The 14,263-nt window shown below is 41.2% G+C and overlaps 1 protein-coding gene across 2 annotated transcripts; it reads left to right on the forward strand.

Annotated features, from left to right (window-relative positions):
- Positions 1-4,438: 4,438 nt before the first annotated feature.
- si:ch211-171h4.3 (serine/threonine-protein kinase SBK2) lies at positions 4,439-11,981 on the forward strand. Of its 2 annotated transcripts, none has more exons than XM_067519422.1 (5): positions 4,439-4,700; positions 8,728-8,872; positions 8,960-9,162; positions 9,357-9,518; positions 9,617-11,981. In XM_067519422.1, exons 1-5 carry the CDS (start codon positions 4,680-4,682, stop codon positions 10,238-10,240), a joined length of 1,155 nt encoding a protein of 384 aa, XP_067375523.1. In that variant the 5' UTR covers positions 4,439-4,679; the 3' UTR covers positions 10,241-11,981. The 2 variants fall into 2 exon arrangements, with proteins under 2 accessions (XP_067375523.1, XP_067375589.1); XM_067519488.1 differs by having other exon boundaries at positions 4,439-4,685; positions 9,617-11,980.
- The last annotated feature ends 2,282 nt before the right edge of the window (positions 11,982-14,263 follow it).

A 14,263-nucleotide genomic window follows, 5' to 3' on the forward strand; every position in this document is an offset into this window, starting at 1 on the left:
TCTGTCCTGCTGGATGCTGAACCTGCTTTGTGGCAGTTAAGCATGTGGCAACAACAGGATAGAATCGTAGCTTTTTTATTCTTGTATTTGAAGAATGAAATGTGCCAACATTTTGCCACATTTTTGGTGCACAACCTTTTAAAACAAGCTGATCCACTGTGTTTGGTCACTTGTGACCTTTTCTCCCGTTAAAGAGTGTTTACACGCACATCGCCAACTAAGTATTATTACTCAAATGCTAAAATCTGGAGAAATTGTTAGTATTTTTCTACTGTTGATTAGGATGCTATTTTTTTGTCTTACAATAGAGATGCAGCTATCTCCCCCATCTCTTTTCTTTTTGGTTACTGTATTAAAAATGTGTAATTTCTGTATTGACTCACTGTATTGACTTTTTTAGTGCTATTTATCTTTTGTCTATGTTTTGTGTATTAAATGTTGCTATAAACACCATGTGTCTATAGTTTTTACTGGTTAATACAATCATAACAGACAGACACAAGTGAAGAGACTGTGAGACGGAGTGAACTAATAAACGGGCTTCATGAAGGACAAAACTCAAAACCAGCAGACACCCACTCTTAAGAGGAGGGTACAAAAAACCACAGGCGGGTAGCAGAAAAACTTAAGCTGGAACAAGAGCAGCAAACGTAGAATACTAACAAAGATACATCATAAACCATGAAATGAACCCTCGAGTTACTAAATAAATACCAGGTCGGGTAGATCACAAGCAAGATGTGTATTTTGAGAGGGACATGAGGAGCTGTGGGGAAAGCTGGGTCTAGAGAGTGAGGGGAACAGGTATAAACAATGATGACTGATAATAAAAGGTAGAGCTGGTGAAAAGGACTGGGAACAGGAAGGCGGAGAAAAGGCTACAAAATAAAAGTCCAAGGCAGGAAGTGGAACTGAGCCAGATCATGACCTAGAGACAACAATACAGACAGAAAAATGACTCCATTAAATCTTACATTTTTTTAATTTGATCAGATTTCCTTCAGCTGATTTGCTAATACATGTCACCAGCATTTTCTGATCTGTTAACTTTGTGCATTTTCCACTCGTGGTGACCTCCTGCTGTATATGTGTAATGGCAGCACCTGTTGCAGTATGACAACTCCATCGCTGTAACTCCACCTCTGCAGCAAACACTCGTAAAGGCAGTGAAGTTAAAATTGTCATCGTGAGGGCGCACACGGACCTCTGGGTGACTGGCATGATGTCGGTGTGTTGACGTGTGGACACAGTCACATGATCTGTCTCTCACACACATATACACACACACACTTTCCCTTTAAGTGTTGGTGGCCTCCAGGGAAAGTCTGAGCGACTCGGCATCGGCTGAAACAGAAAGGGGGTCTGGGTGAAGAGGAAAATCCTTTGACTGGATATAAATTAAACAAATGTAGAAAAAAGAAACATGTTGATATGTGTAGAGAGCAGTGAGAGTTTGTTGACTGATATTTATAGCTAAATATATAAATGTCAGAGGGGAATAACACACTTTTCTCTGCACAGATGATGGAGCAATAACTGATATTACAATTTACTAATAAAAACATATTAGCTTAAATTGTTTCCATGTCTGTGTAAGATATGTTACATGCATGGTTCACTGTTTTACATTGGTTTGTCATTGATTTCCACTTCATAAAAAAACATTTCATATTCCCATGAAGTTGTCCTGCCTCCTGTTGCCAGAGGACACTGTTCTGTGCAGCTCAGTGGGTTCATATTCTGCTGATCTGAGTCAGAGTCCCAGCAGAATCTTCCAGTTCCCATCTAGGTGTCTTCCAATGAAGTAAAAGCTGTTGCCCCACAACAACATTGTTGGTGATGTTATTGTAATGCAACAAATCCTGCAAACGGATGCGCCGCTAATAGACGCATTGGTTAAAAAAACTGCAAAGGAAAGAGCATTTCAATGCCTCTGCTAAACAGACAACAGGTGATGATTTACAGGCAATGGCACAAAACGATCAGGCAAGTCCAAGAACAAGTGAGAGCAAGACAAGACTCCATCCAGGCCAGAGGACATACAGGAAGTCTAAGGGAACAATAAGCTACATACAGTGAGACAATCCGTCGTGTGGAAAACGTTTGCCATTCACCTGTATCCAGCGTGGTGTGCACTTTTTTTTTTTGCCTTTAATGTTGTGGTGGACAGTTGTCTGCTTAGAAACAATTTCAAGCTGGCCTTGATTGACCGATATGAGAAGACTGCTGCTTGAGTGCAGACCCAGAGTCGAGGCTGACACATGTCCACTAACAGTAACTGACCTTCTAATTAATGCTGACTCAGGCTTGTGCTCTATCTTAGTGCTGTTGGATTTTGGTGCCGCATTTGATACAGTAGATCATAATATTCTGTTGGACACAAAGAGGCACCTGGTGGGTATATCAGGGACAGCATTAAACTGATTTGCTTCATATTTGTCTAATAGGAAATCTTGTGTCTCCATTGACAATTATATGTCATCCCCTCCCCCTCTGAGTGTGGTGTTCCCCAAGGATCCATACTTGGCCCAATTCTGTTCTCAATCTACATGATGGTGATGTTATACGCAGACATGATATTTCATTTCACTGTTATGCTGATGACACTCAGCTGTGTCTCCCTATAACTCCTATGGATCATAGTAGGCTGAGTTCTCTACAAGGTTATTCGATATTATATAGATTCCGATATTAAAAACTGGATGTACTTAAATTTTCTTCAATTAAATTCAAATAAATTGAAAATTCTCATACCTCAAAATACTTCCAGTAATAAACTCTCAGCCTTATGGCCTTTATCAAAATTCTGTTAAGCAAGTTGCCAGAAATCTTGGTGTTTTATTTGACTGTAACTTGAGTTTTGAGCATTAAATCACTAAACTAGTTCAGTCGTGCTTTTATCATCTTAGGAACATTGCAAAAATCAGAGCTATATTAAATTTGAATGATGCTGAGACTATTATTCATGCTTGTATCTCCTCTCGTCTCGATTATTGCAATAGCCTATTTTCCTCACTTCACCAAAAAGACTTGAAACGCCTACAAGTTGTTCAGAACTCAGCAGCTCGGCTCCTGACTAGAACCGGGAAGTTCAGCTACATTGCTCCTTGTCTTGCATCTCTACATTGGCTCCCTGTTCATCTTAGGATAAATTTTAAGATTTTACTGATTACTTATTAATCACTGCACGGTTTAGTGCCATGTTATATTTCTGCTCTTTTTATTCCATATGTGCCATTACGAAACTTAAGATGATCAGACAGTGGATTTTCCATCATGGCTCCAAAACTGTGGAATAACCTGCGTAAAGAAATCATCAGTGTCATCTTTTAAGTCCTGTCTGAAATGCATTTTTATAGGTTTGACTTTCATTAGATGTGAGATTCTTTGCCACTACCGGGTGGTGTGGCAGACTCGAGGGAGGGATTAGTGCATCTGCAATAGGTGAGGTGGCTGGGCAAACAAAGGTGCGCGGGTGAAAGTCAAGAAACTGGGAAAACCATAACAGCAGCATGAGTTCGAGGGGATGTGAAGGAGGTTGGAAACAGAATTGACCATTTTTATGGAGACTAATGTGGTATGTTTTTTTCCCCAAACAGTTTGTTGTAGCATCCAGGAGGCTACGTTAGTTAAAGTACGACTCATTGGTGTTTATTTTACCATATAGTGAGAAATTTTAATGTTACTACATATCTGCACGATCTGACTGTTATAGAGCCATTTAGTAAGAGTTACATTATCATCACACATCAGTCCCTTTGAACTTCTTCACACATTGTCACTTTATAACCAAAAACATACATTTATTATATTGGGATTTTATGTGACAAAGTGGCAAATAACTGTGAAGTGAAATGATGAAGGGTTTTCAAAATTTACAAATACATACCTGAAAACTATACTACTAAAACTAAATACTATATACCGAGACGTGGCCGTCCACCAAAACTGACGAGGGCTGTCAAGGAGAGCATTAATCAGAGAAGCAGCCAAGGGGCCCATGGTAACTCTGGAGGAGCTGCAGAGATTCACAGCTCAGGCGGGAGAATCTGTCCAGGGGACAACTATTAGTCGTGCACTTCACAAATCTTTTTTCTACGTCTAACAACAGTGTGGATGGACCAAAACTATTTTACTGTTAAATATACATTCACACAAAGCATGTACAATGTGAGGTATTATTTCCTCTATTTGTCTTTTTGATAAAACATCTTTAGACCATGTTGTGTTAAAGAGAAGCGAATGATGTCATTGACTTTCTTACACAAACACAGAGGAATGAACACAGACACTTTCTCTCATTTCCACAAGCAGACACAGGAGGCTCCTCAGGATCCGCCCAGAGCAGCAGCAGAGGGACGGTGGTGGTGGTTGGAGGGGGGGGGGGGGGGGGGTGAGGACAGATCTGTTTGGGATAAAAGTTACAGCAGAAGCTCGAATGAAACCCTCCAACTAGCAGTGAGTCAGACAGTTTGGGTCGAGTGCAAACCACAGCCAACGTCGCACTGCTGCAGACTGAACCTGCACCAAAGGTGAAAGGAGAAGTGTGCGTGCAGCAGATGAGGATCCGTGAAGGATTTTCTGACAGATGCACCTGCTAAATCTAGAGCAAAGCATAAATACACTGTTTGTTAGACGGATTTCTAGCTGAGGACGTCGAACTGAACAGCAGCAGCAGGATGACAGTGAGTAAAAGAGCTGTAAGCGTTCATTCCCTCACAGCTTGGAAACTTTGGACATTTTGAAATTGATTAAGGGTCTAGAGGGAGAGTCACATGCAGATCATTGTGGCTTTTATGACAGAGGTTCCCTGATATCACTTAAATCATTACAACACAAATTTGCACTGGACAATAACATGTTCAGTGTGTTGAAAGAAAGAGAACTTTCAGAAAAAAGTACAAATTACACTAAATGCAGCAGCTACGACACTTTCAGTTTTAATCATCAAGTATAAGGTGTCACACACTGGACAGCAGACTTAGCAGGAATAATGCAACTTATCTATTTCTACAGAAAAGCAAAAGCATAAAATACAGTCTGGATTTAAATGTAGTATTTTAATACCCTTTAAATACTACACATACGGTGGCCATGGAAGCTCAACATACTGCAGCCTGAGAAAACAGCTGCAGACAAAACTCAACTACAGAAGTGTGCTGTGAATAAGAAATACTTGTAGAGAGCAATTAAATATGCCTCACATATATCAAAATCATGCAGTTTGATGGTTAAACAATCAGTAAATGTTCATTTTTACCACAAAAAACTGCAATTATTGAGGGTGAAGCAACAAAAAAGTAACTCAGGTATTTTGTTTGTTCCATTTGCATCATATGTTTGTCTTCTTGCAGCGTCTTCTCCCTGAATGCTGAGCCGAAGCTGTTGTGTTTCCCTAAGCACTGAGCTCTCAGAGCCACAGTAGCACCAGTGTATTTCCAAACAATATCATTTATATCATTTACGGAGGTAAAATGGTACTGAAATACAGTATTATGAACTTTTGGATATCTGCATTTGAGTACTTTCTTTTTCAAAACTTTCACTTTCCCTTCCAACATATTTATACTTAGTACTAAGTTTCCTCATCATTTTCTTAACAAGCTGGCTACTTTCATCTCCGTGCATTTAAGGGGAAAAGTCTTTTTGTCTGTTTGTATGGTTTTTTGCGTCACGATTGCATTTCCTTTATTCTTTTGTTTTTTGGAATTAGGGAATTTAATGGCAAAAACAAATTTGGTTCAATTGCCCCCCGCTAACTGTTAAGATTCAATTCAATTCAATTCAACTTTATTTATATAGCGCCAATTTACAACAAAGTCATCTCAAGGCACTTTACAGAATAAAGTCCAGACTACACAAGTATGTAGAAGCAACCCAACAAATCCCCCTTGAGCAAGATATAGGCAACAGTGGAGAGGAAAAACTCCCTTTAACGGGAGAAACCTCCAGCAGAACCAGGCTCAGGGTGGACGACCATCTGCTTCGACCCGTTGGGGTGAGTGGAAAGTGAAGGGAGAAAAGAAAAGAACAACAGAAAGCAACAACAAAATGACAATAAAAACAACAACCAAACATTATACAGGTTGGTGGGACACAAAATTAATAGCATACGGTGCTGACAAATAAATGTATAGAGAAAAAGAGGAGGGGAGCTCATTGCACTTGCTGGAGTCCCCCCAACACTCTAAACCTACAGCATCTTAAGTAGGAGCTAGTTCAGGTTGAGTGAGCAGGAAGAGGAAGGTTTTAAGCCGAGTCCTAAAAGTAGAGAGGGTACTTAAAATGTAATAACTAGAAATATGCAGATTACTCATATCTACATATCATGTTTTTCTCCAGGAAGCCTCTTAGGTGACTGTATGCAAAAAAATTAGGACTTTATAAAGTGTTCTCGAATGACTAAACAAGCAAAAGGAAGCATTTCCACGTATAAGAACTGCAATATGTTTAACATTTCATTCATCTCTAGCTTGTTCCTTTTCACAGATGCTATTTTGAAGATGTAATACCTGGAATCATTTACAATTTCAGATGATATTCATTTATTAAATAATCTTGAAGCCTGTGAAATAAAGTCCAAAATATGTTTCAGAATATGTTTGGCTTATGTAAATTGTCCTCTACGTGATCACCCTCATGCTATAAGCTATTTTCGGTGGTCGACATATTTAACAAAGAGTTGGTCAAGTTGTGGGTATGTGCCAGGTGCTGACAGAAGTGTGTGTGTGTGTGTGTGTGTGTGTCTCCCAGTAGGTTTCATAACACACTCAACCAGAAAATCTGGTCATTTATCAGACTGATGTTTGCGGTCAACAAAGATTCATTTCCATGTAGAGGAAACCACAGGGGCATTTGTTCATCTCTGACTCACACACACACACACACACACACACACACACACACACACACACACACACCAGTCAGGACATGTCTTTAACATTCAGCCTGGCATTTCACAGGGAGGCTGCTGACTTGTTCTAGCTCAGGAATCCTGCTCACTGAACACTCCGTTCCCCCCTGGTCCTCCACCCTGTGGCCCCTGAGCTTTATTCACTCTAGCAGCACACTGTGGATTTATTTTCACTGTTCTGCACGTTCATGGGAGATTTTCATTTCATTTTCATGTACACGTGTAATAACACTTCTGTGGATCCGACATTAAATATGTATTCGTACACATTCACACCTGTACTGTGTGGTTCCTGACGACAGTGTGATCCGTTTCAACCCCCCAAAAAGAAAAATATTTAACTTGATACATAAATAACTAACAAAAGTGTGGACAGGAGTGGCCAAATCGTACAACCCCCTCGTCTTTAATGTCCTCCAGTATGAGTCCACCACCAGCTTTGACCTCAATAACGACCTCCTACTAGGATTATCACCTTTGGGACTGTGGGAAGTTTTAATACGCACAGTTCTCCGTCCGCTCCTTTGTTCCGACTCCAATGTCTCTCAATCATCACATGTGTTTTCATTTAATCACTGGTCCCAGTTGCACACAACTCTACCCCAAAGCCTTTTATCTGTTATCAGCCACGTTTGCGATTCCCATTTCCATGTGCATGTTATCTTAAACTCCTTTTTATTCCTTTTGTCTAAATCATGACAGACACATTCCAAACCGAGGTCTTTTGTTTCTCATGCGTTCACAGTGCCTGAACGGTGCCCACAAAGGTCGGCCCACATATGGTGGACGTTCAACAAAACCGTTACAAGTCTGCAGATTAATTTTGGGAGTTTCACGTAAAACCGCCGATTTTAGAAACCTTCACTGATTCACTTCAAATTGTTCGTCGCTTGTCAAGCATCCAAAACGAGCCAGAAACAAGCATTTCATCTCCTTATAACATCTGGCTCTGAACGTAGACTGGGAGCCCTCGTCTTTGTTGGTGGGAATGAAAACCTTGTCATTGACTCACAGTATCTGCGTGCACCACATTCATTCACTGTAATAAGTTGTAATGAGCTGCCCCATGTCCGACTGTGGGACACCACATGTCCCACGCAGGGGCCAAAGAGGAGGGGGAAGCTGTTGGCGAAATACCAACATTCCACCAGACAACACACAGATCTGTGTGTGTGTGTGTGTGTGTGTGTGTGTGTGTGTGTGCCTAGGATTTTATGAAGCTATTAACAGATATGTTTATAACTGGGGATCAGTGTTGCCAGCACCACCACATCAACAACAGTTGTGTTACATACCACAGAGATGCAAAGGACTCCACCCCCACAAGTTTGGAAAAGATATTTCAGGTGTCTTTTTTTGTTTTATTGAGATAGTGGATAAACGAAGACAGTTTAATTGTAAATTGTGGACTGGTTCTCAACACGATAAAGCTAATAGGCCTTTTAATGGCAGAATTTTAACATGTCATATAACACATAGGTGTGAATGAAACTGAGAAATGCTGATTATGAAGCACATCACTCAGCTGCTAAATGATGGATCTGCAGTACATTAAATTTACAAAATCATTTTCCTCTTTGATTTCACCATTTGTCCGGAATAATTTGCATTTGCATTTATGCACTTACATTTCTTAGGGCTGCTCCTGGAATTTAAGTCTAGACTTGTCGGACTTGTGCAGTCTGCAATTTAAACTTGTGCTCCAAAACAAAAAGAAAAAAAAAAAAATCCAGCACAGCGCTCACTCAATATAAACTTCATTACACAACGTATTTAAAGTCAACAATCTTTTGTTCCTGCGTCCGTGTGTCCAGGCTGCCACAAAGCTTCTAGATGAGATGTGCCATCTGACGGCTCAGTCTCTGACATCCATGGACACGTCAGAGCACTTCAAGGTCCTGAAGCTCCTGGGCGAAGGCTCATATGGTAAAGTTATGCTGGCCGTGCACAAGAATCAAGGTGAGAGGACGGAGGAGGTCGACACTTCGTTACATTATTTCACCGCGTACAGACCTACATCATCATCTTTTTTTTCATATTCTCCAGGTACTCCAATGGCTTTGAAGTTCTTCCCTCGAGAGTCCACCTCTCTCTTCTCTTTCCTGAGGGAGTACAACTTCTCTCTGTCCTTCTGTACCCACCCGTCTCTGACCAGAGCTCTTGGAATCGTCTACTTCACGCCTGCGCACTACATATTCGCTCAGCAAGCCAGCCTCTTTGGCGACCTATATGATGTCATCCTGCCTGAGGTACATTTAGTTTAACAGTGGTTAAGTATTGTGCAAACTACAACACAGACTGTATGATGAAATGCACAAGTGGATGAAAAGCAAAAAGAATTGCTCCTCAGATTGATGAATAACTGATGGAGGATTCAATTTCATGGATGGGGAGTTTCTGCTACTGTATAATTGTTGATTTTGGCTTCTCTGTCCATCATTAGGTCGGCATGGAGGAAAACTGTTGTCAGCGGGTGGTGTCCCAGCTGTGCAGTGCTCTGTCCCATCTGCACTCCCTCGGTTTCGTCCACAGAGACCTTAAACCAGAGAATGTTTTCCTGTGTGACTCCACCTGCCGTTGGATCAAACTGGGAGACTTTGGCATGGTCAGTAAAAGCCCCATGAAGGCATTAATTACTGTAACATTCCTTGTCGTGGATATGTGCGAAGCGAAGGCAGTAAAACAATTGTTCTATGATCGCAGGTGAAGGCCAAGGGCACCAAGGTCCCAGAGGTGTGGTACAGCTCCCCTTACTGCACCCCTGAAGCAGAGGTTGCTAGAGGAAATGAGGACAGCTGGCCCACCATGAATGACAGGAATGATGGTGATAAGGTGGATGAAGAGAAGAAGACGAAGACAAGAGTTTTGGTGTCTGTGGAGCCCAGCACAGACAGCTGGGCACTGGGCATTCTGACCTACGCTATGCTCACAGGAAGTCATCCCTGGGCGGAGACTGCCAACGACTGCCGCTCATACCTGAAATATCGGGAATGGTTTGACCAAGCAAAAGGCCCCGAAGATGAATTGGATGTGTGGGCAGAGCCACGGACAGACACTTTAGGGGACGAAGCAGGGCTGGGCATGAAGGACAACCCTCCCATAGCTCCCCAGTTTGCCTGTTTTACCCCGTTGGCCTGCTCCTTCTTCCAGTCACTCCTTGACCCGAGACCCCAGCATCGCGGGCGACCTGATGACGCACTGAGTTACCTTGGAGGGGACTGGATGATGGAGAAGGAGAGGGTGAGGCTGGAGAAGGAGAGGATGAAGAGCAGGGGGAAGGGAGCAATCAAGAACATGAAAGAGATGGAAGGGAGAGGACAGCGATAAGCAGAATCAACTTTGAAAGGACAATGTGTTTTTTTATAGTTACAGTTTGTCCCGTTTTTTTTTTTTAAACCTGCTGTTATGATTTTGTTTCCAACAATGAGCATTTTCTAGTTTTATATTGTACTCAGTGGAAACACTGTGGGATTTCAACCACCGTTTACAAGAAGCAAGGATACCGTCTTGTAAAATATGTTTTCATAGATCGTCTTTATGGGATGTCTAGCACCTTATAGTGAACATGACACAGTCCTGTAGTATCATGTTGTAGGGAGGGGGTCAGGGTTGATGGGCGGGTGCACAAAGCAGAGACTTTCCCACCTGTGACCGGTCGTTGAGATCAGTGTGTAACTTCCTGTTGTTGCTGTGAACATGACGGGTTTAAGTAAGTGACATTAGTTGACGATGCTACATATATGAAACCCAACCATGTTCATTTTGTACCTAACCCCCAAAAAACTACTATGTTTACACAACTGTAATTCACCATTTAGGATGAGAAGCTTTGGCACAAATGCAAAGAGACAATGTGCACTAATTTTGTGTGGCACCAACTGGGCGCAATTTCAAATTTTAACAAATGCTCTTGTGCTGCGACGTGTGTACAGCCTGTGGTTGTAAAGGTTGGAGGATTTGTTGGAAACGAGCAAATCTAATACCTCACTTAATAATCTCTGAATTTATGAAGAGCACTTATTACCACTGCTTTGACTTAACCTTATTAATTAAACAAAACTGATCATTTTATATCAATATTTTACTACACAATGACAGCAGCAGTGTTTGAAGTATTGCTGACAGGACAAACACATTTTGGAATCAACAAATCAATTAATCATAGTAATTTGTGAAGAAAAACATGACTTTTGCAGTAACGTTGGTAACTTCTACAGCAGCCTCTATAAGAAATTTGACACCGTGAGCCATAAAGTCCAATTAGTCCATCAAATGTGGGCAAATCTAGAATCAGTGCTAAAGGCAGGTGGCATGAAGACTTAAAAAGCTTGTAAAGAGAAGAAAAAATAAATCACTTCCCAAATGTTTAACCTCTTTAAATGTGGGAAGCCACTTTGGAAAAAATCCCCTCCGTTAAATGAAAGCAACATATTTTGCAGAAAATCTGCTTTTAATTGTGGGAAAGCAGTTGAACTGTAGAGCTAACAGTTTGTCCTCATTCACCTTTGGCGAATTTAACAATTTTATTGATCAAACGTTTAAAAGCAAATGACACGGAAGCAGCTGCAGATCAGGGGATTATTGGCCTGCTGTAATGCTATAGTATCATGTCCTTGGAAGAGATACTTTCTTTAGTGCTCTGCAACTATATTTAGGTTTAGACTTTCACAGCAGGCAGTGAACTGTATGTAGACTGTAGTAGTGTCCAGATTTTATAGCCATAAACACGTCTGGTAGCAGACTCACAGATCAGTTTCTCTTTTTTTTTTATTGCTCTAAACTGTGTAAAAAAAAGCTTAAGAAATAATTTATAATAGCAAGTAACTTTAAGCTATTGTGATTTTTGTTTTTTTTTATCATTTGGCACTTTTACCAACTTGTTCATTGTTGAAGTTTGCATGCTCATGAATATAATGTAATGAATAATGATTAAATATATTAAATGTTACATTAAATGAATTTAGCCTCGTTGGCTGTTACTTGACTTATATAACATTTTGAATAAAGTAAAAATTCTTCTGTGCACCGATCTGCCGAAACTTTTATTTTTTTAAAATGCATTAAACCCAAATGTGCTGACCTTAAGAAACTTTTCTCGGCGCACTCATGGCTCAATAATGTGCTTGTAAGATGACACACCATTACATCATGCGCACGTGCACCTACAGACACACACACACACAGCGGGGATCATCTGGAGAGCTTCCCCAGACGTTTGCAAAAATAGACCCGCAGCCGTAAATTTGACACTACAACCTTTCAGCAACAAGTACGTGAGGCAGCTCACAGCTCCGTCCCCTCAGCCAGGTCACACACTGAGCACATTTCTTCATGCAACTACAATCAGCACCAAACACGGATGCTTAGCATACGACTATCTGCTAACACTGCTCTCTGAGAAAAAGACTTGGCAGAATGAAAAAAAACGCTTTGAGGGCTAATTAAATGCAGTTTGGGGGATTTGTACTGAGAGTGCTAGACTGTGGAAAAGGTAGAATATGGCACATTAGAAATCTGACCTCTGAAACATAGAGTTCGAAAGTTCATAAGCCGCTAACACACTGCAGCGCTGAATTTGCTCATTTGCTCAAAGCAAATGAGCCATGCAGTCACTGGCCTGGTTATGCTTTTCATGTGACACTCAGGCCTCCATTGAATGAGAAAACGCTGGTGTCAGAGGTGGAAATTCACGACTGTTAATCAGCATGCGAATACTGCTCCCGGTTCACTGCTCCAAACATTGCTGTGGCTGATTCACAGCCAAAGCGTGGCACCGATTCCTGCATCGGCTGAGCCAACAGAACCAAAAAAGGAGCGCAAACGAAGGAAAGAAAAAAAAAAAGGGGATCATTTCAATTGGCACCGGTGTGAGCAGATCGAGGGAGTTGACAGAGAGAAAAATCAAAAACTTGTGTAGCAGTCTCGTTTATTGTAGGTTTAAATGTGATAACTGAAGACAGGGAGGACTGGGCAGAGTGCACTGACTTCCAACAACTGCAATTTGTAGCTCTAACAAGTTGTGTCATTTGGTGTAGGAGCAAAATGAATACTGTGTATTCCAAGTTTGCCAGAACTCAAGCTCTTTGCATCTCTGATTAGCCAATGGGAGCCTTGGATTTCTTCTATTTATACATGGGGTGTTTGAAACTGCACACCAGCCCGTTAGTTCACTCGGGGTTTGTTTATTATTTATATACACACAATTCTTGCCTCTCTTTTCCAGCTGCCAGCTACCGTGTGATGAGTTTGCCACAGAGCATTTGCTCTTTGACACTTGTGTGGAGAACGGAAAGTCAGCAGCATTTGGAGAGAAAAAGGAAGCTGCGGTGTGAGAGCGAGAGTGGGAGGGGGAGGTCGACCGCAGAATGCTGAGCCACCGCTCGAGTCTAATGAAAAACACACAGGAGTCGTAAATAAGCCGAGGTGAAAAAAACACAAAGAAACTGCTGCAGGGTAAATGTAATTAGTCTTTGTGTGGATGTGTAGCTCAGGTGGTAGCTCTTTACAAACCTACAGGGTCAATGGTTCAACTCCCTCCTCACTACTGTGCCAACAGGACTTTCATTCTTGTTAAAAAACCAAAGCAAAATCGGAATTGGAAACAATTACTTAAAATCCCCTTAGTATTTCTGAAATTAATGGTGTGCCATGTTGTTTCTCCACCTGATTCCACAAAAACGTGCATATGCTCTAGAACGTTGGATTAGCCACATGTACACATGCCAAAAGAACCACTCAGTCATTCTCCACTCATAAAAACTTTTCTCTTGCAAAACCAAAAAAATTCCGATAAATCATAAATCTTCCTTCCTTCCGTCTGGTGCCTCGTTCAGCTCTTTGTGGTCCACCAGTGTGTAATGGGCTCATTAATGCCCACTTTGGTTAGAGAGCGGAAAACACCCACTGTACCACAGTACCTACCAATTGGTGAGAAGCACAGCTGCATAATGAACCCATTCAACTCTAAATAGTTAACTATGATAGTGACAAAGAGGTAAATTCAAAAAAAAAAATTTAAAATAAAATCAGTGTCTCTTGATTATTACTTTACATGAAGCATTTTGGAAGCTCAATTTACATTTTGAGAGAATCCAAACAGTTTCTAAAGGGCCCTGTTCTGTCCCGTGTCTTCAGGAAGCTAAAACCCAAACAAAGACCACAACAGACCGACTCCCTGGTGAAGTTCAACAGTTTAGTTGCAATAAAAATGAGAAAATCAGAAACAGACTAACCACAGAGGGAACGAAAACCAGATGGAGCATATGTTGTGTCCAGGATTGAAACAGATGAGCAGCACAAATGAAGCAAATGGGTCCAAAGACAGAGCACTGAAGCTGAAAACCGGTTTTA

This window comes from Channa argus, chromosome 1, assembly GCF_033026475.1.
Source record: "Channa argus isolate prfri chromosome 1, Channa argus male v1.0, whole genome shotgun sequence".
Classification (NCBI taxonomy): Eukaryota; Metazoa; Chordata; class Actinopteri; order Anabantiformes; family Channidae; genus Channa; species Channa argus.

Excerpts from the sequence above, each read along its gene's own strand:
- si:ch211-171h4.3 (XM_067519422.1), top strand. The coding sequence starts at position 4,680 with ATGACAGTGAGTAAAAGAGCT. Across the intron at positions 8,873-8,959 it reads GGCCGTGCACAAGAATCAAG|GTACTCCAATGGCTTTGAAG; the intron begins GTGAGAGGACGG and ends CATATTCTCCAG. Across the intron at positions 9,163-9,356 it reads ATGATGTCATCCTGCCTGAG|GTCGGCATGGAGGAAAACTG; the intron begins GTACATTTAGTT and ends GTCCATCATTAG.